Below are 24,468 nucleotides of genomic sequence, written 5' to 3'. Positions count from 1 at the left end.
TTAACTTCCATTCTCGTACTCTAGATCGTGTTGAAATAACCGTTAAATACTAGCCACGAAATATTAAGTACAATGTAGTTTAAAATGTGCTGTGGCGTCGTTAAATAAACGTGATCTTTCTTTCCATCTTTCTTACCAAATAAACAAACACAAAGAACTACAAATGTAATAACTGAAAATTAAAATAATTTAATATTCCATTTACAACATAGCACGGAATTTAATATTCCATTTACAACATGGCACGGAATTTAATATTCCATTTACAACATGGCACGGAATCATCTGTAGTTATCGAGGGGCGTGCTGCCTTGATTTAGCTTTTGATGTAGCTGCAAAAGAATATAGAGATGCATTTATATACCAGTAAATTGACATTTATAACCACATAAAAATATTTCCTGGGACGAGAATTATAATAGAATATAAACTGAATGTTGACGGATTGATATTTTATTTATTTATTTATTTATTTACTTATTCATTAAAAAAACCCTTGAAAATTAAACTAAAAAAAGCTGGTAAAAAAAACAACCTCGGCACAGTGTTTAGAGAATAATGTTTTTTATCTTGTGTCTTGATATAAGCAATACATAAATTAAACATTAAATGAACACCAATACTGGTATTATTGTTTTATTTGTGAATTACTAGTAACCTGTATATTGGTTTATGGCGCGGAAAAAGGACGAAAGAAAGGGAAAGAAAATAAATTAAAATACCGCGCACATGAATTGGAAGGAAATGTTTTATTTAACGACGCACTCAACACATTTTATTCACGGTTATATGGCGTCAGACATATGGTTAAGGATCACACAAATATTGAGGGAGGAAACCCACTGTCGCCACTTCATGGGCTACTCTTTTCGATTAGCAGCTAGGGATCTTTTATATGCACCATCCCACAGACAGGGTAGTACATACCACATCCTTTGATATACCAGTCGTGGTGCACTGGCTGGAACGAGAAAATAGCCCAAATGGGCCCACCGACAGGGATCGATCCCACATCGACCGCGCATCGAGTGAACGCTGTACCACTGGGCTTTGTCCCGCTCCGCGCATGAATTGATGCCTATTCGTCAACAATAAATCATCAACATCAACAATAACAAGAAACAGATACCATGAGTTATTTGGTGCATTCGCCGAATTTTCTGACGTGGAGTTCCCTGTGCATACAGCGTGCCTTCTCATATTCACACCTGAAAAAAAGAAAAGGAATGTTTGTTTAAACAGCACCCCAGTGCATTGCTTCAAAGAACTTCGCCCTCAAAACAAAAGGTGTTTTTTTTAACTCGAGAAGATTCGCAAAATTGTGTTAATATACTCAGCATCAATACACCTAGAAAATATAACATTGAAAATGTTGTTAATAGAAGCCGTAACATATATGACGATTATAAATCTGCCGTTAACACATCCAATATCGTATCTCTGTATAGACAAGAGTCCAAAAGAAACTCTGGCTGTCGTGGAATTGTGCAGCAATAAGAAGCAATAAGCAATTAGGTGTTTTGTCTATAGGAGTCTACACGAAATTTTATATACATTTTGCTGTAGAAAGGATATCACATACCATTACCACATGCCGTTGATATGCCAGTCGTGTAGTCATTAGCGTAGCTAATATATTACTAGTATTTTGGGAATGGTGGCACTCAAACATACATGCACGCATACACACGTATGCACACACGCGCGCGCATGTATACACACACACACACACACACACACAAACACACACACACGCACACACACAACGTCATCTTGGGTCGTCTTTTAATTGAATCCCCACATATGTGTGATATCGCAGTGTGATACCAAAACAACTCACACGGCGTTCTCTCCAACGGCTGTATAATAAAACTGTGTTCGCGTACCTCGCTTGGGATTAAACTATTAGTTATGACACTCGTATGTTGACATGCAATTCTGTCATGACATCTACAAATTGACGTTTGCAATTCCGCCATGACACCTACATGTTGAGATAAGTAAATCCGTCCGTGCCACATATTTTCTCCACTCCGCCGGGACAGTTTTCGTGAGCTAGCTCTAAACAGAAGAAGTCCTGGATGGCCTTTTCGCCGGTCAGGAGCGGAGGTCCGGTTGGCTTTAGACCCGTACACTCGCCTTTGTGTGCCACGTGGATGTCTTGCCCACGACACTTGGCTTGCGTGAAGGCACACCTTGGAGGAAGAAAAACAAAAGTTAAATTTTGTTTTGTTCAATAATGTCACTAATCATCGGCTATTGGATATCAAACATTTGGTAATTCTGACAAATAGTCTTAGAGAGGAAACCCGCTACATTTTTTCCATTTTTAGCATGGGATCTTCTTGTATGTAGTACTAACGCACACACAGGATAGCATACTCGTATACCACGGCCTTTGATATACCAGTCGTTGTGCACTGGCTAGAACGATAATTTAGCCCAGTGCGTCCATCGAAGGGAATCGATCCTAGACCACCCTTGGAGAAAGATACAAAACAACAACAATGATCATTGAAGAATAAGAAGATGGTGGGGGTGGGAGTGGGGGCCTGTTGATGGGGTTATAAGTCAGGCGCGGATTTAGTCAGAAATCAAGGCACCTGTCCCAGGGGCAGATCTAGGATTTTATAAAGGGGGGGGGGGGGGGGGGTCACAAAATTAGATTAAGGGCAATTTCAATCTGGTGAAGGCAAATGAGTCGAGCTTCCAAAGGGTGCGAGATCTACAGGTTGGGAGTTCGGGGGCACTGCTTTCCGAAACATTTTGAAATAAAGATGCTTACGGTTATTTAGTGTTGTATATTGTGAATAATGAATTTTTAAAAAGGTCATCGAAAAGGGCACTTCAAACGGGCAGGTGGGGGTCACGGAACCCCTATGACACCTCCCCTCCCCTCCCCCCCCCCCCCCCCCCCCCCCCCCCCGATCTGACAATGTCGCCATTATTTTGGGTCAAGTAATTAATTTTGCGTTTGTATATTTACAGGGCTCGTACTTAACGACGGCTCCGACGCAAACTGCCGTAGCTGTGATAAGAAATGTCGTAGGTTTGTTTCTTTGTTTTTGTTTGTTTTTGTTTTGTTTGTTTGTTTGTTGTTGTTGTTTTTTTTGGGGGAGGGGTTGTTATTTTTGGGGGGTGCTGCTAGATAAACATTATTGCCGTCGTTTAAAAGGTTAATATTTGGCTTTTAATTTTGTGTTTATGTTTATTTGTTGCAAACGTTACTTGTTAAAATTGCCGTAGATGAGCAATTTTGAAATGTTTTTGCCGAAGGTAACAAACTGTTTATGTTAGTTCGAGCCCTTGTTTATCAAAGCCACCTAGCTGCATTATATTAATGTTACGGCAAGCGACACCCCACCCCATCATATCCATTAAATATCCAGTATCCGAACCTGATAATTTAAGTTTCATATGAGAGAGAGAGAGAGAGAGAGAGAGAGAGAGAGAGAGAGAGAGAGAGAGAGAGGAGAGAGAGAGGGGGAGTTTGATGGTGATGTTGATGGGGGGAGGGGTATTATTAAAATTATCCCACTGTCCCCTTTCCTTTCTCTCCTTTCAATTCTGTCTCATTTCTTTTCGATGTGGCAACTCCTCCTATCTTTCAACTTCTTTCGCTGTCCACTTCCACATCTAAGTCCTTGTCTCACCAACCTCGACAGGAGATTGCCTCTTGTGGCTATATGTGCCACACACCTGCCATTCCCTGTCAGCTTTTAGCTGTGGGCTTAGTCTGACCACTTCGGGGAGTGCACCCGTGGAGGAAGTTGAGACAGGTAGGCGATAGTGTGGACAGCTCAGAAGACAGAAAGTGTAGAAACAGATTGAAATCGTGGGAGAAATTGGAAAGTTTTTTTTTTTATATTAAGATAATGAGAATGATAGGCAATGGGCAATGGGCAACTCTATTAACGTGCCCCTATCCACTAGGGTTCAGGCACGCCCGCCCCGGATCTAGCCTCTGACATAGCCAGCGACCACTTCCGGGGCGGGAGGATAGGCAGAGGGGTGATAGATGAGAAACATGAATGAAAGTGTGAGCCAGCTTGATTGTCTAGCAGCTTATCCACTAGACCACGGAGCTCCCTTGCGGTGATGCTGATGTTAATGATGACGATGATGCTAATGAAGATGATGACACTAATTAATGGCATTAATCTAATCAACTGATTCATGTATCACCCATTAAAATGCACCATTTTTTAAAATTATTTATTTATTTATTGTATCGTTGTATTCCACATGTTTTGTTTCTAGTGGTCATGGTGTTTCCGGTGGACTCTCAAATGCATTTTATGCCAAACAGAAAAGGAAGCTTAATAAGGTCGCCTGTTACGTACGTCAAAAACTAGTGTCGGCGTCTTAACATTAGAGCTGGACGGTATTGAAATTTCAGGTTCGGTATCGATATCGGTATTTTTAGGGTGATTTACCTCGTTATCTGTACGGTATTTGGTATTGATACAGTACTGTAACCAATACTGATATCGAGCGGTATTTTCGGTATTCTCGGCTTTAAATGCATGTCCGAGTTAAGTCTCGCCCGCTAATTTCATATAAATAAAATTAAATTCCATACACAAGGCCCTCATCTCTCTCTACTTTTCAGCTATTTTGCCTTCGTCAGCTATATTGTTAGTGTTTTACTAAATGGCGGATAACATTTTTCAACGCTGAAATTTCAGTATTTTGAAAATTGCTCGGTACGGTAAATCGGTATTGACATGATACCGATACCGAACGGTATATACGGTATACCGCCCAGCTCTACTTAACAGGTTCCGCAATACTATATTATGTTGAATTCCCTGCATCTCCACCAAAGTGGGTGAGTGATGATGATCATGATCGTGATGATGATTGTGATGATAATGATAAAGTGTGTTAGTTAATATTGTTTTGATACTGTTTATATATATATATATATATATATATATATATATATATATATATATATACATATATATACATATATATACATATAGATAGATAGATAGATATAATACAAGAACACACCGGTTGTCATAAGTAGTTCCGTCAGTTCCACATTCTTTATCGTGGCCGAATTCGTTACAGTTCATGGAGAGGTATCGACTGCAGGAATTGACCGAGCTCGAGCCCGAACCCGAGCTATGAAATATAAAAGCAGACGACACTGAAAGACAGAAAATTAATAGAAATTGTATTGTGATCATTATCTAATGAAATGCAACACTTTCCATGTAACAGAAAAAGGGTGATGGGAAGGGAGAAGGAAAGAAATGTTTTAGTTAACAACGCACTCAACACATTTTTATTTACGGTTATATGGCGTCGGACATATGGTTAAGGATCACACAGATATTGAGGAGGGAAACCCTCTATCGCCACTTCATGGGCTGCTGTTTTCGATTGGCAGCAAGGGATCTTTTATATGCACCATCCCATAGACAAGATAGCACATACCACGGCCTTTAATGTACCAGTCGTGGTGCACTGGCTGGAGCGAGAAATAGCCCAATGGCCCCACTGACGAGGATCGATCCCAAACCGACCGCGCATCAAGCGAGCGCTTTACCACTGAGCTAAGGGTGATGGGTCCCTCGTGGGTGTCAAGTGAAGTGCACAGGCTCTCCCCGCTCCCCCCCCCCCCCCCCCCTTTGATTCTTACAGCTTGCGTCGTTATTAAATAAAGTGATAATGTGTCCCTTTCATTCATTTACAATATTTTCGTGTCTCTATCTAATTAAAGGTTCAAGCACGCTGTCCTGGACACGAACCTCAGCTATATAAGGCTATCTGTCCAGGACAGTGGGTTAGAGTAGTGGTTAGGAAGAAAGAACTCAGTGTAGTAGCTTTGAACCTACCCACCGAGTCGTTAAACTCGCTCTGGGTCTAAGCCGGTACTGGGATGCGAACTCAGTACCTACCAGCCTTTTGTCAGAGGCCTGTAGCGCGTGACATATTCATCTTGAATGTGTACTGCTCGCCTGAGGTGTGATTCGTCATGATGTCGGTCCGCCTAGGAGGACGCATTGGATTCTTGAACGCTTGCTAAACTGGTTTTTACGCTTTTTAATGCCCAACTGAATATCTTTGTCGTCCATCTCGGTAGCGATCGCCTGAGGTACGATGAATCGCTCATGATCACACTCAATCGATTCGAATTTTCCCAGCTTCAGTCAGTGCCACACGGTATGGGTCGGGATTTTAGCTCAGGGCGTAGAGCCATCGCCTGAGGTGAGATGTGTCGCAGGATCCGGTTTCGTTAGGTTTCTTTGACATAGGCTTCGAAAAAATGCCAGAAACGGGGTGTGGGGTCATTGTAATAGTTTAGTAATTCTCAATTCAATGCGGGGGGTGGGGGGTGGGGGCGCATATTCTGACCATCTCAGCTTCTGCATACTATTTCATTCTAAGCCCCTGGTCTGTCTGGCTCTGTCTGTCTCTGTCTCTGTCTCTCTCTATCTCTCTCTCTCTGTCCCCCCCCCCCCTCTCTCTCTCTCTCTCTCTCTCTCTCTCTCTCTCTCTCTCTCTCTCTCTCTCTCTCTGTCTCTCTCTCTCTCTTACTCGGGTGTAACGCGATCGGTTTTGGATCGACTTCCATCCGTGGGCCCATTGGACTATTTCGTATTTTCAGCCCGTGCTCCACAACTAAAGCCGTGGCATGTACTATTCTGTCTGTGGGGTGATACATATAAAATATCCCTTGCTGCTAATTGAAAAGAGTGGCCCATGGAGTGGCGGCAGCTGGTTTCCTTTCTAAATGTCTTTGTGACCGACGCCATATTATAATTGTAATTAAAATGTGTTGAGTTCGTCATTAAATAAAACATTTCTTTCTTTCTCTCGACCTCGACCTTGACCAAGTATCGTAATGACCATCTATTTTTGTACACGTTTACAAGTTTATTTATTGCCTTAAAGGGACATTCCTGAGTTTGCTGCATTGTAAGATGTTTCCGATTGATAAAATATTTGTACGATTAAACTTACATATCAAATATATCTTCTTGTTTAGAATATCAGTGTGTATATTCAATGTGTTTCTGGTTGTCTGTCTTCAAATACGTTTGTACGCACGAAAAAAACATATTTTAGGAAATAAAATAAAATTTAACCTAATGCAAATATTAGAACGATCAGAAACACGTTTAATATACAGCCATTAATATTTTATGCAGAAAAATATATTTGATTGTTAAAAAGTATGTTAGTCGATAACATTTTAAAATTGCAACACATTCTGGAATGTCCCTTTAAGTTTGTTTTACAACTCATCAGCATACATAATAAATACATCTGTATGACTAAATACCCGTTGTTTAAAATAGTTTGAGGTGTCCTTAAAAGTGCAATCACAAAATCGCATACATTATATTTAACCTTTGACATGTAAACATAATTATATACATATGCCCATGAAAAATTATAAGTAAATAATATAATTTACTAGCAGAATTCTTTTAGAGGATGACCGATGGAATTAAATTATTTGGCATGTTCAGTTCAACAGTCCATAATTTTAAGCCAGACGGATGTTGCCGACAAGTTTGCTGTCACTATGCAACTCATATGTTTGACATCTAGCAGCCGATGATTAATAAATCAATGTGCTCTAGTGGTGTGATTGAATAAAACCAACTTTAACTTTGTTTTCTTTTTTTCTTTTTCAGAGATAGAAGATAGTGTATTTTGTGTTGTCAGAAATTCATCTAGAATAATATACTGACATGCCTTGTTTCTATGAATGTGGACTTAGGTGCCAAATAGTCCTCATATTGTTTGAATGGATAGGTTTTTATGTAGTATATATTTTTCAATTTGTATTTTATCTTTTACGAAATTTAAAAGAGCATATACGTTAGGTTCCTGTTTTTTCATTTTACTTCAATATATACTTAAAAACAAAAGAAACGTGAAAATTAATATAGTTTTATTTAATTTATCTAAAATCACTTAAATTGAATCCCATTAGATTTTGTGTCTATTAAATTTATAATTATCAATGTTTTGTGAACGTTTTAGGCCGATTTCGACAGTTTATTTACCAAATCAATTTTATCATTAAAAATATGTAAAATTAAAATATTCGCGTATGCATTATTATTCGGTATATATATTTTCAATCTGATTAAAATCAATGTGCTCTAGAGGTGTCGTTAAACAAAACAAACTTTAAGTTTTCAATAGCCTACCTGCAAAACAAAGAACCACGCAAGCCACACGGAACATGATGTCGAAATTTTTTTTCCACACAAAAAGAAAATCAGAAAGACAAATCTTTTTATGAATAAATTTAGAAACTGGGTGCAGCCAGGGTGCGGTCTGTAAAGTCTAGATAATAGAGTGCAAACAAAGCAAAGGAAAACGTGCATAATACAGAACCAGTCCATATGGTCTCACAACATTACGTAAGTTAGGTCACTGGAAGGTAGGAAAGAAATATTTTATTTAACGACGCATTCATCACATTTTATTTACGGTTATATGGCGTCAAACATATAGTTAAGGACCACACAGATAATGAGAGAGGAAACCCGCTGTCGCCACTTCATGGAATACTCTTTTCGATTAGCAACAAGGGTTGTACATATCACGGACTTTGATATACCAGTTGTGGTGCACTGGCTGGAACGAGAAATAGCGTTAGGTCATTGGATGTAACAATCATAGGTAATGGGTTCGTATCTCAGTACATGCCGCTCTAACTCACAGTTAAAATTAATGTTTATTTTGTTTAATGACACCACTAGAACACTTTGATTAATCAACTAATCATCGGCTATTGCAGGCACGGCAGAGCAGGGGAGGGGGGGGGCGGGGGGCGAGCGGAGGTGGCTCTAGTATCCCACCCCAAATAATTCTAAATCAAAAATATTATTGGTAATAAATCTTAAGACAGAGATGAATTTTACTTGTAGAATGCAGGAAATTGCGTTTCAGGACATCTAGTTTTCAAAATGTTATGGTGGAGAATATCACTGAACCCCTTAGAAACTTTGCTTTGCGCCCTCGATCTCAATCTCGATCTCAATCTCCATCTGCACAGCGAACCTAAAATAAATGTGCCCGTAGACAAAAGCCAGGCCGGTTGGAACAGGGGTAGGCGGGGAGCCCCCCCCCCCCACCCCACCCCCACCCCCCATTTGAGGAAAATGTATGTTTTGTTATCCTACTCTATATAAATTTTTAAAAATCTGGCTTGTGCCCCACCCTCCACTAAAAATTGTGCCAACTCCCACACACACAGAGACACTCATACACACACACTGTAGATATCGTTCCTAAGGGCCTCAAATGACGGGGTTTAAAAAAAGGGACACTTTTTTTCGTGCCCAGTGGTAGTTGTGCTTTAATGGTCCTATATACCACAACTGGTGTAACAGAAGTCGTGGTATGTACTATCCTGTCTGTCCGATGGTGCATATAAAAGATCCCTTGCTGCTAATAGAAAATAGTAGACCCTGGCGTGGCAGCAGAATGTCCGACGCAATATATCCATAATTATTGACATGTGTTGAGTGCGTCGTTAAATAAAACATTCCTTCTTCCTCTTTCTCACTATAACATATATAACCTCGATAAGCGTGCCCATGCCAGCTTGATTTATTCTTATAGATGATATAAATAGAAAATACTACATGAGTGGTCGTTAAATACCATTTAACGAGTTGTTTTAAAACGTATCTAACGCACGTATATGTGTTAACAAGTATGTCTTACAAAAAATGACGAATGATGTTCTCACCAACGGGTGTATAAGAAGTGTAAATATTGTTATCCCGTGGCATACAAAATCTACTGTAAAGGTGTCAAAAATGTGTCAAGCGGCGGCATTATATTGGTCTTCATACAGCATTCTTCAGTTGGTCAAAAGGTTGACATTCTTCTGACCGGCGTAAATAGTTCAAACTATATACATAAAACACACTCGTTATGCAATAAAACTATGCGCCGTGAGCTTAACCCTTCATATTAGTAATGGTCCTTTTAACCCCCGGGCTTTATTACGTTAAATATTCAAAAACTGGTCTATTATGTTCACCAACAAACGACGTCTAGCAAGTGTCGCATACTCTACAACGATAGTGTGCATGGATTAAATTTTGCCGAAGGGATCCTTAATCTGTCTAAATTGGTTTTAGCCCCGGGTTATTATGACACCGTCAGCTCAAGTCCTCTCTTATATCTGTACGTTCCGTTTATCGGTAAAATCTTGCTTCTCTCGTCATTTTGTGACACTACCAGTCTACAACTGATTACTGCATACCAGTCTATTCTGTCGTAGTGACACAGGTTTGTGGGATTGTGCGTTTTTGTTTTTCTGTGATTTTGGGATGTAACAAGTGATTTTAGGCATTATTTCAGAGTTGGATATTACAAATAAAGAGTGAAAGTATGACGTCGTTCGGGCCATTCATTAGAATTAATATCAACACTAAACCATTATACCAAATTTGATATGATAGCTTTTGAACACTGCTTGTGAACACAATAACCAATATTTTTAAATAGTTATTATAAAACCAAAGAAGACGAAGGAGAAATAATGATAATGGCCCAGTTCTAATCACTTTGCGACCTCCACTTTGTCAAATAGATGTAAACGTTACAATGGCGTGGAAAGCGGGAATTGGATTATTAACAGTGACAACAATATTATGTTTTGTTCATCTAACAACCGAGAATGAATGTAAGCAAGGAAAAACGTGTTTTCTCCCGGACTGTTATTGTTTTAGTAACACGACAGTTCCAGGGAACTTACCGCGAGTTAAAATGCCTCAGCTGGTTGTCTTTGCATTCAGTGGAGCTGTCAATATCGATGTCTACGGATATTTTCGTCATTTCTTCAACGCAGAACGAACCAACGCGAACGGCTGTCCAATAAGTGCCACACTTTTCGTACAAAGCCGTTACTCTAACTTCACGATGGTGAACGATCTTTACCGAAGGGGTTTCGAGATAGCTGGATACAGCGTTTCTGGTAACCCGATGTATATATATTGGAAAAATGCAACAGCGAAAGAAATGGAATATGAAATTATTGAGAACAGAAAAGGGCTTTCTAGAAAAGCTTCGATACCTATATCTGAAATTCGTGGATGGAGAACGCCGCATTTACTTCCGGTCGGAAATGCGCAGTTCGGAATCCTTCAAGAACAGGGATTCGAATACGATTCGAGTCTGTATTTCATTCGAAGAAAACCAGTCGATCCGTTTATCACTCCGGGGACACTGGACTATGAATGGCCGTTTGTTTGCGAACGGAACCGCTGTCCTGACAGGAACTACACCCTGTGGGAGGTGCCCGCCGTGTCCTACCTCGATTACAAGCAGCAGTATCCGTGCATCCACGTTGACGGGTGCATCAACCTTCCACAGAACGAAAACCAAGCGTTCCAGCTCATCTGGAACAACTTCTACGACTATTACCGAGACCGGAAACTGCCGTTCGTCGTGAACATGAAGGCGATCTGGCTGAACACCGACTTCCACTTCCGGGCAATGGAGAGATTCATTTACTCCCTGCTGCACCTGGACGACGTATACGTTGTGACGATGCACCAACTCGTGCAGTGGATGCGGCGCCCGCTAGATGTTGAACAGATGATGTACGCCGACTGTCCACGAGTCGTGTCGTCTGCTGCGGTCACAGTTCATGTGTCGGCCATGTTGGTTTTGGGGATTTGTATGATTTTTGGGATACAGTTTTTTTTTCTGGCGGCCTTAGGGCAGCGTTCGACAAATGCTTGAGAAAGTCACTAGCCCTCGCAGAAGCTTTGGCTAGTGCCCTATGTACTATAGTAAAACAGTTCAAAATTTCCACTAGCCTAGACCACAAAATCACCAGCTGTGACCGAGGGCTAGTGGATTAGTCGAACCCTGCTTAATGTAGGTCAAATCAGTTTTTAAATGTACGTAAACTGATTTGGGTTTTACATACCTTCCTAAGTGACTGCTTAACACAAGTTTGTACGTGTGTGTATAACAATAATATGTTTAGAATGATTCAACTGTCAAGTATTCTTTAAAGAGACCTTGTCTTATAAAATATACAACTGGCACAACAGAAACATTTCCTCTGTATATAAATGACAAATATATGTTTGTATTAACTTTACTACTAAAGTTACTTGCTCATTATTTCATCTGTCGTAGATACATACTTGGTGGCCCTTCCTGTCCTAGGACTGCCTCCTGATGAGTCAGAATCCAGACCTGGGATAGGCGTGCCTGAACCTATTTTTGGATATGGGCACGTAAATAGAGTACCCATTCCCATACTTAGGTGGTCTTAATTTATAGGAATATTGTATGTTCGTATATTATTTATTATTTAACACAGTGAACTAGTAAAAGCAATAACAAAACAATTAAAATCGTTCTTTAACCTAATTTAGATATATCAGGCACTCGCACTTAATATATACATATTTGTGTGTGTGCGTGCGTGCTTGCGAGCGTGTGAAAATATATTATTTATAAATAAAGCACACGGTATGACCGGTGGTGTACCGGAAAACAAACATTTGTCTGCCTGATATAGTTCAGTTTACAGTATATTTATTGAAAATGTCAGACTCTTAATTCGGATGACTGCTTTATAAAATTGGCGGGATTGGTGTGGCTGACTGTACGTACGTTTAATGAATTAGGCCTAAAAACATTCTGTATTTCACGGAAATTGCCGAACAAAATAGGGTAGGTTGGCTTTAAAACTACATTCATTTGTACAATGAAGTGGCGACAGCAGGTCTCCTCTCTTAATATCTGTGTGGTCCTAACCATATGTCTGATGCCATATGACCGTAAATAAAATGTGTGGAGTGCGTCGTTAAATAAAACATTTCTTTCTCTTTTTTGTTTTTCATTCGTACAGGGCCTGATAAAATGTTATGTATGTCCTCTAGGGTCGGCCTTCTTTTCTAGGTAGAGTTGGGTTCGAGGAAACACAACTTTGTTTTTAGGTCTTGGTGTATCACTAACTCTCGTAAACCTTTGCTTAAGCCATATTATTATAATAAACCAAGTATGTTGAAATTTAAACAACTAATGACGAATAACAAAAAAAACGTTCTTAAGAAATTATATAAATTAATAAAAGAAATGATTGATAAATGCAGTAAACCCAAAAAGAACACTGGCATATATTATATTATATTACATTACATTACATTACATTACATTACATTATAAGTATGTGTGTGCGTGCGCGCGTCTGATTAGCACATTTGGTAGTAATTACAATAATGTGACATTACATTACTTTATTCCATTTGTATTATACTATTGGCTTTATTACTTTATTCCATTTATATTAATACGATTGTACTATTGTCTCCTGTATACCCTATCTTGTCACTACAGTTTATATATCATGTTCCTTATATGTAACAGCCTGAGCGTAATAAAGTTCTGTTCTGTTCTGTTCTGTTCTGTTAATCGTAGATTACCAGCTAACATGTATCTCAGGCTGTGCCAAGTTTACACCTACTTAGTACCGCCTGAGTTTATATAACTATCTACCATTAATACACTGCTATATTTGTGTGGCTAATTCAGTAGTAATATCCACAACAGACATCCAGGAACCTTTAGTCAGTAGAACAGGGGCGGAGCGTGATCTGGACCGGGGGGGGGGGGGGGGGGTTGAATATGAACCAAGTGGACCTTTTTCTATTTTGTTTTTGCACCTCCAGAAACTCCATATTTATAAACCTGTATGTTTTAGTTTTGACAGCAGACCATTTGCTTCAGCGGGGGGTGGGAGGGGGGGGGGGGTCGTCCGAACCCCCCTAGTTTGCGCCCTTGTAGAAGTACATTTAATGAGTTACTTTGAGTTTCTAATGTTAATCCCTTCTGCATTTTCTTTTAGAATAATCGAAGGTCACAGTTAACATATCTGGGGCCTTTAAAATTACATTATCTGGTTACCATATTATAACATCATGTACAAATGTGAAATACAAGCTCAAATGCACTTTCAAAAAAGTCGTGTGTGTTCGCTATGAACGGATATCGTCGAACGTATACGCTTGATTCGTCGCCTGTGCCGCCATAGCTCGCAAAGCACAAACGACAGCCTGTTGTCAGTTTTAGTTAACACGTGCGTTTGCCAATTTCAAATTGTAGGGTTCGTCTCAAAAAATTAAAAGAGAAATCTTGCGCTGTAGTTAAAACCGGTTTGATCTTGACAACGTATTATCGACAGTCGTACCTTCCTATTTCAGAATTGATATTTTATAAAGTGTTAGTAGAACTTTCAAAGTTTAGTTTGTATACTAGTAACACATTAATCATGAATATATTTTTAAAATAAAATATACTAAAGTAGACATTGAACATTTTCACTTCTTAATTTTACGTGTTAAAATCGACAAATTCAAATAAATATTATTTCGTTCGGAAAGGGTAAAGTTGGGGGAGGAGGGGTTGTTTAACGACATCAAAAATAAAGCATATTGATTTAATAATCATCCGACCCCATACAACCGTAAATAAAATGTGTTGAGTGCGTCGTTAAATAAAACATATCCTATCCTTCCTTCCATCTGCTGTTGGATGTCTAACATTTGGTAATTTTGACATATAATCTTAGAGAGGAATCGGGTGCATGTGCAGGGGGAGGGTATTGGAGGTCGAAACCCTTACTTGCCCAAGCTTAAAAAAAAAATTAATGTATTTTTGGGGGGAGCATGGCCCCATATAAACTTCGCTTAACACAGTCTATAACCCCAACCCCGCTGAAATCCCTGCACACGCGCCTTGGAAACCCGCTACATTTTGTTTTTAGTAAGGGATTGTTTATATATACCATCCCACAGACAGGATATCACATACCATGGTCTTTTTGTATACCCGTCGATGGGGATCGATCCTAGACTGACCGCGCATTTCCAAAAAAAAACTTTTTAGGTCTAAGTAATGAATAAAAATAACATATAGTCTTGAAAAATGTTACGTAAATTGAACACAGTACCCTCTTCCTCTACCCCTAGAGCGTTACGTAACTAGTAACACCCCCTTACATGTAACGCGTATTCCAACAGCTGGCCACTGTCAAAATTTCAAGGCAAATCCCCCACTCACCGACCCCTGGAAAGGCGTTGTACCATACCTCTATGGATATAAATATGTTTTGGAGATATGAGACGACCCCTCAATCAAGACAGTTAAATTTGTTAAAAAATTGCGAAATCTCACGTGATCTCTTGTTGAGGAATTCTATACTTGTGATAAGCCAATGAAAACCAAGATCAGTACGAGCCCGTCAAAAGTGTTCCACTTTCAAAATCATGGCTTTGTTTTTGACCTGGATAAGCCAGCGTAGTGAAACCAATGCGGAGTGCGGCGTCATATATGCACCAAACGTAATTGGATTTTCTGTTCTATATGCTTAAATAATAAAAATATTCCAGGGAATGTATTTTTAACTTAGAATATAGATATGTTAGAGGTTACCCTACAATTTGATGGTTGTGTAGTGGTCAAAATAAAATAATAAATACACTTTTTCATAACATTTATTTCTTGTTTGTTAACTTGAATACATTAAATTTTCCAGGCTGCTACCAGCCACCCAGTTCCAAACAAAAACAAAATGCAACTTCTTTCAGTTGCCAGAAATTAAATTTTTAAAAATAAATATTTGGTACAAATGTGTTTGGCATGGCAAAAACGAACAATTATTATTAAATATGACATATTATACGTGTAATTTTAACCCTTTATCTGTCATTGTTTCTAGGATACAGTGTACAGAATTAATGTCTGTCACAAATCATCGTGCAGTTTTGACAAGCTCGCCAAAATCTCGCCAAGAGCTGATTTCAAACGTTGCTGAAGACGAAACAACCCTCTGGATCTTTTTCTTGGTTTACCGGTGTTGACGTCATTACTCCTCTCCGTGTTTTGTTCCGCAGGATCTTTTACGCCGTGAACTTTTTCCTGGGGGTATTTTCCAATGCATATTTCGTGTGTTTCATAAAGTGGAAGATCGTCACATCGTAGAATCTTGGGCCATTTGAAACCTGCTTTGTTTACCTTAGATTCACATTTACCTCTGACGTCATCACACAGCGTTTTGCACGGCCCGATCTTCTTTCGATGCTTATCGTGCGAACACAGTGGGAAATACTTCGAGCACAGGAAACGCTGGGTATACTGGGAACAATTAACTTGTGTGAGAAGAGGGAAAACGTGCAGTCCCAGTAGCAGAGTTGAACCAGACAACTTCTGATTCTTGAACCATTTTATCCAGCCAGTTATATTCCCTTCGTAATCCATGCAGTAGTTAAAATCAGTTTCGTTGCATTCCGTTTCGGGTCCATCACTTATCCACGATGATTTCCGACGTTTGCCGATTGTTTGCTGGGAAATTACGGAAAAAAGTAAAATGGCAGCCAAAAAGGCAATCTTAACACGATCCATAGCTTTTGTCTTTGGAGAACATGGAAAGTATAACAACGAAACAACTCTTCCAGATAATGGCGGGTTTCGTGGTAGTTGCTTTACTATGCAACGTTTATTGAAGGGTAAATGAGTTGTGTCTGGGGTATATGGCCACTGCTAGATAAGACATCATTTATCATTTACGACATTTTAATTCAAAGCTATCATTACAGGCAACCCTGTACTGTCAGAGGAAACGTAACACTATTAGAGGTGTAAATAGGGGCCGTTCAACAATTACATAACGGGGGCGAAATTTAGCTCAGTCCGATGGGTGCTCGCTTGAGGTGCTTGCGTCGCATGATCAAACCATTTCGATGAGTCCGTTCTACTGACTGGGTTTATTTTCCTTCCAACCAGTGCACCACAACTGGTCAAAGGCCGTTGTATGTGCTTTCCTGTCTATGGGAACGCGCATATAAAAGATCCCTTGCTACATTAGGAAAAATGTAGCGGGTTTCCTCTGATGACTATGTGTCAGAATTACCAAATGTTTGACATCCAATAGCCGATGATAAATAATCAATGTGATCTAGTGGTGTCGTTAAACAAACAAAATTTAACAATTACATTACGCTCTAGCGTGTTGGTGAATAGTTTGGTAACCTTTTTCAAAATAATATCTTTTTTATTCACTAACTAAATGTAGAACCAGTTTGTTCTATTGCAGAGCGGGTTGTCTTCTTTTTTCTGATGTGTTTTGTTAAATCTAGTTTTTAATTATCAAAGAAACAAATATTTAAAAATAAATCTTTGTCAAATTTCGCCAAAGTGGCAATGAAATAGAAAGAATGACAAGACTGATATGTATTTTTTTTTTTTTTTTTTTTTTATTATTATTATTATTATTTTTTTTTTTTTTTTTTTTTTGGGGGGGGGGGGGTAATCTTACAAAACGTTATTTGGGGAAACTGGAATTTTTTATATAGCGTTACGTAATTCTTGAACAACTCTTTGTAGTATAAATGCTCTTCTATAAAGTAGAAATGGATAAGGGTTTGTTTTTCAATAGAAATAAAATGAATATATTTGGGGGCATGTTTTTAGGACCTGTTCCACTATATCAGTGACACATAATTCACTGGTAGAACGATTGTCTGAAATACGGCTGACAGATCTGCTTGGAGGTTTGACATTCCAGTGCTACACGACTGGTATATAAAAGAATGTGGTCGTGCTGTCCTGTCTCTTGCAATTATTAAATATTATACACCCTATAACCGCTTATTACACAATAAGTCAGGATGTCGTTAAACAAATAAACAATTTCTCTAAAGTATACCAGAACAAGTTGTATAGATAATACTACATGAGTGGCCGTTGGATACCATTTATCGTACAACACGTTTTTTTTTTAAAGCGTATCCAACTAATGAAAGCGAGTCGGTTTTGTTTTTAAACGAGTTGTAAGATGAATTTATATTATAACAGATACGGATGTAGTATTCTATTTGTTACATATCCACAAAAATCGGATTGAAAATAAGTCTTTTCCAAAGCTGATAGTTAACGAATACGTCACTGAGCAGTCAGTTTCAGTTTAACTTGTACGTCACGAAGCAATAAAATTCCGTCGTGCATATTTCATTGGATGGTATATGGCCGTGGCGATAGGGTCATCATCGAAAAGCAGCCAATCAAATGTCATTAAATCGATATCTTACTAGTGAGAGATATCTGTGTAATAACAGAAATCTCATACGGTGTTATCTCCAACAAGTCGTAGTTCAGACTTTGCATGTGAAATATGACGCCATTTCATCATCTCCTACTTGTGGTTGAAACATTTTGAAACGGTCCTTGTTATTCATGGGCAATAGTCTATACTTGTGTTTTCAACTCATTGGACCCATTCAATTATTGTTTGTTTCCCCGACCCAACCAGTGCCCCACGACTGGTATATTAAAGGTCGTGGTGTGTGATGCCTGTCTGTGGGAAAGTGCATTTAAAATACCCCTCGCTGCTAATGGACAAATGTAGAGGGTTTCCTCTACGGTTACGTTTTAAAAAAATATCAATAGGCGATGATTAATAAATCAGCATGCTCTAGTGGTGTCATTGAACAAACCATTAACTTTTTTCATGTTTTCAAGTAGAAGATAATGTATTCAATTAATCATCATAAATTTTCGAACATATCTGAGGTGTGCGGACCTTCAACAAAAGGTTAATCTCGAAGCGAGAGCTGGTTTGATAAATTGCAACGAATAACTGGATTGCTATACAAAATAAGTAATTAATTATCAAACTGCTAACCTGCATCAGACGTGAAATTCAACGCTCGTAAAGCCGTTTACACACTGTATTATGTGAACTGAGCAAACTGAGTCAAAAATAGATGTATAGTTTCATCAACTCAATACTCCAGTAAAGGGGTGTAGCATAGTCTGAACCCGGGGAAGGGAAAAAAAAGAAAGAAATGTTTTATTTAACGACGCACTTAACACAATGGGCCCACTGACGGGGATCGATCCCACACCGACCGCGCATCGAGCGAGCGCTGTACCACTGGGTTACGTCCACCCCCCCCCCCCCCCCCCACCCCCTCGTGGGAGGGAGTTAAATATGAACCTAGAGGACCTTCGTTTTCCCTGGACCTGTACAGCCTAATATTTATTACACTGTAAAAAACAAATGTTTCGCCTCAGCCGTAACAGAGGCTGATCTAGGGGTGGGGTGGAGTGGCCTAAATTTTGCGACAGTTATAATTTTATTATATATATTAATTTTCATTTTTTCACGATCCCCTCCATACCTCCCCCAAAGTTCCATTGGCATTCCGCCTCATGTCATTGGCCTCCACCCCCCACCCCCACCCCCCAAAAAAAGAGGATTTTCTGGGTCCGCCACTGCGTACCACCAACTCTTGTCCCTGTAGACTGAATATTTCCGTCTCTGTAAAGTTTTATTTCATGGCCATCGAACATGTGATATAAATATAAATAGACAAATCATTGAAAAATAAATATACATGTATAAAACATGAAATAAAGCTTTAAACATTCTGTCTTTGTCCATGAAAGAAAGAAATGTTTTATTTAACGACGCACTCAACACATTTTTATTTACAGTTATATGGCGTTAGACATATGGTTAAGAACCACACAGATATTGAGAGAGGAACCCGCTGTCGCCACTTAATGGGCTACACTTTTCGATTAGCAGCAAGGGATCTTTTATATGACCGGCCTCGGTGGCGTCGTGGCAGGTCATCGGTCTACAGGCTGGTAGGTACTGGGTTCGGATCCCAGTCGAGGCATGGGATTTTTAATCCAGATACCGACTCCAAACCCTGAGTGAGTGCTCCGCAAGGCTCAATGGGTAGGTGTAAACCACTTGCACCGACCAGTGATCCATAACTGGTTCAACAAAGGCCATGGTTTGTGCTATCCTGCCTGTGGGAAGCGCAAATAAAAGATCCCTTGCTGCTAATCGGAAGAGTAGCCCATGTAATGGCGACAGCGGGTTTCCTCTCAAAATCTGTGTGGTCCTTAACCATATGTCTGACACCATATAACCGTAAATAAAATGTGTTGAGTGCGTCGTTAAATAAAACATTTCTTCTTTTTTCTTCTTCTTTTATATGCACCATCCCACAGACAGGATAGTACATACCATGACCTTTGTTACACCAGTTGTGAAGCACTGGCTGGAACGAGAAATAGCCCAATGGGTCCACCGACGGGGATCGATCCAAGAGCGACCGCGCATCAAGCGAACGCTTTACCACTGGGCTACGTCCCGCCCCCTATTGTTCCTGAAGTCGAATTCGGACTTCCGGTACCGTCAGTCCGTGTAATGATGCTGGTATTTTCGTAACCACTGCTGTGTACTTTATATTTCGTGTCCGGTGCGCAATCTAATTAAAATTAGCTCCACTATTACATGTGGATCTAAAGACAGCCAGTTGGAGCTCATGTCCACCAATCAAAACCTTACTTGCACAATCCTGCCAGTGATTTAAAAATAACTTGAAAACATTCCGAATTATCCTGAGGGTATACGACATGTTTCGTGTGAATTACGAATGCCTTAAAACATGTTTTATTTTATAACATAAATAATTTGTAATGTAAAACTGAAGACTGATAACCCACCCCGTACGTATTGGTATGGTTCGCTGTACTGCGGCCACTGAAATAAACTCGCCCGATATTTTTAGAATTTGTATGCTCCCAAATAACGTTATAAAAGGCGAAGTGTGATTGGTCAATATTTAAATTATTATTTACAGACGAAATGTTACCTGGACATTGGGGACTACACAGTGTTGTTAGTTTTAAATCACTGGCAGGATTCTGCAAGTACGGTTTTGATTGGTGGACATGAGCTCCAACTGGCTGTCTTTAGATCCACATGTAATAGTGGAGCTAATTTTAATTAGATTGTCCGGTGCGTCACCTACTCGCACTGTTTGATAGTTTTGTATATACAATTTATACCCATAATAGGCTCAACTCCAAAACAGGCGTTTTAAGGATTCCAACACGGTGATCGATAGCTCTGTAAGAGTCGGACCTTATATTATGAATGAAATATTAAAAGTATTTCGATTAAAGGTTATTCTTAAATAAAATAAAGTTCTACACAACTCAAATACTTGTCGTTTTATTGATACTGTTAGTAATATTAATTTTCTAAAACTCACGAACTGCACGAGCAAATTTATTATTAAAATGCAAATAGAAATTTCATAAACTCATCGGATCGTTTCTAATTATCTATTTTCGATAAATAGATACTTGAGACCTGAAAAAGAACAAAATCATAAATATTAAATATTATTTGATTTAAAAAAGCACTCAATGTTTCTGTTCTGTGTTAGTCATTTAAGTTTGGAAATTATTTTTAACCTTACAGAATTTTTTTTTAATGAATCTGATTAAATATAGTCTATAGCAATAATGATATTACGTGTTAATTTAAAATATAAATGTTTCATACCATTGGAGTAAAAGCAAAATGTGCGCTTATTGACTCTCAGCGCATTGTTTTCTATACGGGTAAGATCAATGTGATCTAGGAGGCCCCTCCCCCCCCCCTAAATTTTACGACAGTTATAATTTTATTATATATTAATTTTCCCCCTATCCAAGCCTCCCCCAAAGTTCCCTTGGTATTCCGCCTCATGTCATTGCTCCCCCCCCCCCCCCTAAATGGAGTTTCTGGATCCGCCACTGAAGATATATGGTATATGGTATAGAATGGTATGTTCTGCCCTGTCTGTAAAAGAATACATAAAACAATATTGTTTCTAATCAGTATAAGAATACTAGTATTCAGTGTGTGGGTTTTCATCTTCCATATTAAAGCTGCAATCTCTAGTATATTTTTATTACTTAAGGGTGTATACTACCAAATCAAATCCCATGGACAATAATAGTAACATATGTGGTTAAATCTCCTACCTGCAATCGACATAAACACCACAGATATAAATACTACCACCACTCATCCTTAAAGTGAATCAGAAAACAAATGGGGGTCAAGCTGCTCATTTCACAGATAACGGGTAATGTCTATGATTACCCTTGTTCCGCACAACATTTGAGTACCTTTTTTTTTTACAGGTACCCCATACATGTTTCAAGCACAAGGCTACTTGGCACAGTGGTACTAAATGAAATAAAATTGCATACATGTTTTCCAAGGGATGGTTTATACACCTTCTTACAGACAGGACAGTGCATTTGATACAGCAATTAATATACCAGTCGTGGGACACTGGTTGTCATGGGAGTGGGAGGGGACAATAAGAGAATGGGTCCGCTGAGAGGATTCAATTCTTCGACCTAAGCACCTCAGCCAATCTTTCTACCAACTGATAAGAATGCTGCTCAACCCATTAACTTCTATTCCAGATAGATATCAAAGGCAGCCAAACTGAGTGACCATGGCAGAATGGCTGGTTTTAGCTGAATATTAATATTGCTATATACAAGCATGGAAACCTTTTGATGCAATAGCAATGATGAATGCGAGCGCTGGAAATTTTATTCCGTTCTTATTAACCATACAAACGGTGACAAAATAAAGTTGACTGGCTATTATCGCCCTGTGATAATCGTTTGTCTGAGTCAACCAGTGCTCCACGACTGCTATACCAACAGTCGTAGTGCACCCAGACTGTGAGAAAGTACACACGAAAGACCCCTTGCAGCTATGTGGTTCAGCCCGTTTCTCTTAGTGTATGTACCTATAGTCCTTCACACAAGGAACGCCTTTTTCATACTATTGAATTTATCACAAGTTATTTATTTCTGAGCCGATTGTTTTCCACAAACACACAAACATTGTTTGTTTTTGTTATTTCGAAAACACTTTTACTTTTTTTCTTACGTCAAACCGAACTGAAATTATTTACACAAAAAACACACCCCCCCCCCCCCCCCCCCCTAAAAATTAAAAAAAAAAAATCAAACACCTTTTTTGTAGGAGGATGGGACAGATTATAATAGCCGTAGTTTAAGATATATACCATGGTGTTGATAAACAAATGTGTTGGGTTTTTTTTGTGTTTCATTTTGTAACTAAATAACAAGTAAAATATAATACAACAAAATACTTACTAACGTGTATAGGTCGTTTTTAAAAACATGCGTTGTAGTCTGTTATGTACAAGTCTCTGTTAGAGCAACGAGCCTTCTCAAAAAGACAGCTGTAATAATAATATTAATAATAACAATAATAACAATAACAATAATAACAATAATGATGATGATGATGATAATAACAATAATGATGATTATGATGATGACGATGATAATAATAATAATAATAATAACAACAACAATAATGATGATGATGATGATGATGATGATGATGATGATGATAATGATGATAACAATAATAATAATAATAATAATAATACAAAAGGAAAGCCCGGTTGTGTTCGTATGTATGTACTGATGTATGAATATATATATGTATGTATGTATGTATGTATGTATGTATTTAAGAACGAATGAATTTAAAAAAAACTAAAACATTATTATTTTCTAATTTTGCCCCAGGGATTCGAAATTGATTTTAAATTGACCGTTGTGGTATACAAAATATAACTGTTTTTCGGTCAGTCTTGTTTTAAATTTATTTGGCTAGTACTATGTTTTGTTTATCAGCCGGATATGATGTATTTGTTTTTAAAAAGATTGTTAGGAAAGGGATAACAACAAACCAACCGCTGAAAAATGGACTGATTTAGAGGATTAGACGCAGGCTTAGGCGGCGGGTAGTCGTGTGGAGACTAAGATATCATTGAGACTTGGATTTTTTCTGTATGCAATAACCGGACGTGCTGTAATAGGGTTTTTCTTAACAGTTTGCAGATTTAAAAACTCCTTCATAAGTTTACCAATATCAACGCTACGTCGACTGTAAATTATTTGAAAAATTATTTTATCTCTTTTTACGGCTTTACCAGATTTAACGTTGATTCCAAATGGCTGTGTTATCTGTAATGTACGAATCCAGAAGGACTCTCGTTCAAGTCTCAAGAGGTATCAGGGGTTGTTCAATTTGAATTATTTCAAAATTTTCATCTAACGAATGGTCAGGAAGAATGAAGTGATTGGCGACAGGGGTGTAGACTTCATGCCGAATGTCATACGTGTGACAAACTGCTCTAATTCTCAGTTGGTTTTGCATTTGTCCTACATACTGATTTTATACGTAAATTACGAGTACGTGTTTGTGTACATGTGTATAAATATGTGTACGTGTACGAGTACGTGTCTGTGTACATGTGTATAAATATGTGTACGAGTACGTGTCTGTGTACATGTGTATAAATATGTGTACCTGTACGAGTACGTGTTTGTGCACATGTGTATAAATATGTGTACGTGTACGAATACGTGTCTGTGTACATGTGTATAAATATGTACGTGTACGAGTACGTGTGTGTGGACATGTATATAAATATGTGTATGTGCACGAGTACGTGTTTGTGTACATGTGTATATATACGTGTATGTGTACGAATACCTGTTTGTGTACATGTGTATAAATACGTGTATGTGTACGAATAC

The 24,468-nt window shown here is 38.7% G+C and overlaps 3 protein-coding genes and 1 long non-coding RNA gene across 5 annotated transcripts; 1 reads left to right on the top strand and 3 right to left on the bottom strand.

Annotated features, from left to right (window-relative positions):
- LOC121391415 (agrin-like) lies at nt 1–8,373 on the bottom strand. Of its 2 annotated transcripts, XM_041523066.1 has the most exons (5): nt 8,181–8,373; nt 5,020–5,158; nt 1,989–2,195; nt 1,130–1,208; nt 1–332 (listed from the first exon to the last, which is right to left on the bottom strand). In XM_041523066.1, exons 1-4 carry the CDS (start codon nt 8,215–8,217, stop codon nt 1,136–1,138), a joined length of 456 nt encoding a protein of 151 aa, XP_041379000.1. In that variant the 5' UTR covers nt 8,218–8,373; the 3' UTR covers nt 1–332; nt 1,130–1,135. The 2 variants fall into 2 exon arrangements, with proteins under 2 accessions (XP_041379000.1, XP_041378994.1); XM_041523060.1 differs by lacking the exon at nt 8,181–8,373 and having other exon boundaries at nt 5,020–5,265.
- A 1,017-nt stretch (nt 8,374–9,390) lies between these two features.
- Nucleotides 9,391–13,229, top strand: LOC121391405 (chitin deacetylase 1-like). Its single transcript, XM_041523054.1, has one exon. It carries the CDS (start codon nt 10,600–10,602, stop codon nt 11,737–11,739), a length of 1,140 nt encoding a protein of 379 aa, XP_041378988.1. The 5' UTR covers nt 9,391–10,599; the 3' UTR covers nt 11,740–13,229.
- A 2,530-nt stretch (nt 13,230–15,759) lies between these two features.
- Nucleotides 15,760–16,416, bottom strand: LOC121368755 (frizzled-1-like). Its single transcript, XM_041493502.1, has one exon. The coding sequence runs from the start codon at nt 16,414–16,416 to the stop codon at nt 15,760–15,762; it is 657 nt and encodes a 218-aa protein (XP_041349436.1).
- Nucleotides 16,417–21,033: 4,617 nt separating this feature from the next.
- Nucleotides 21,034–23,096, bottom strand: LOC121367315. Its single transcript, XR_005957359.1, has 2 exons — nt 23,008–23,096; nt 21,034–21,187 (listed from the first exon to the last, which is right to left on the bottom strand). It is a non-coding gene; the product is annotated as an uncharacterized LOC121367315 (long non-coding RNA).
- Between the last annotated feature and the right edge of the window lie 1,372 nt (nt 23,097–24,468).

The sequence above is a fragment of the Gigantopelta aegis genome, chromosome 3 (genome assembly GCF_016097555.1).
Source record: "Gigantopelta aegis isolate Gae_Host chromosome 3, Gae_host_genome, whole genome shotgun sequence".
Taxonomy (NCBI): Eukaryota; Metazoa; Mollusca; class Gastropoda; order Neomphalida; family Peltospiridae; genus Gigantopelta; species Gigantopelta aegis.
This window is presented reverse-complemented; position numbering and strand designations above follow the sequence as displayed.

Coding starts and splice junctions, on each gene's coding strand:
- LOC121391415 (XM_041523060.1), bottom strand. CDS start 5,198: ATGATCACAATACAATTTCTATTAATTTTCTGTCTTTCAGTGTCGTCT. Junction 2,196..5,019: donor GGAACTACTTATGACAACCG/GTGTGTTCTTGT, acceptor TCTTCCTCCAAG/GTGTGCCTTCACGCAAGCCA. Junction 1,209..1,988: donor GGATTTACTTATCTCAACAT/GTAGGTGTCATG, acceptor TCTTTTTTTCAG/GTGTGAATATGAGAAGGCAC.
- LOC121368755 (XM_041493502.1), bottom strand. CDS start 16,416: ATGGATCGTGTTAAGATTGCCTTTTTGGCTGCCATTTTACTTTTTTCC.
- LOC121391405 (XM_041523054.1), top strand. CDS start 10,600: ATGGCGTGGAAAGCGGGAATTGGATTATTAACAGTGACAACAATATTA.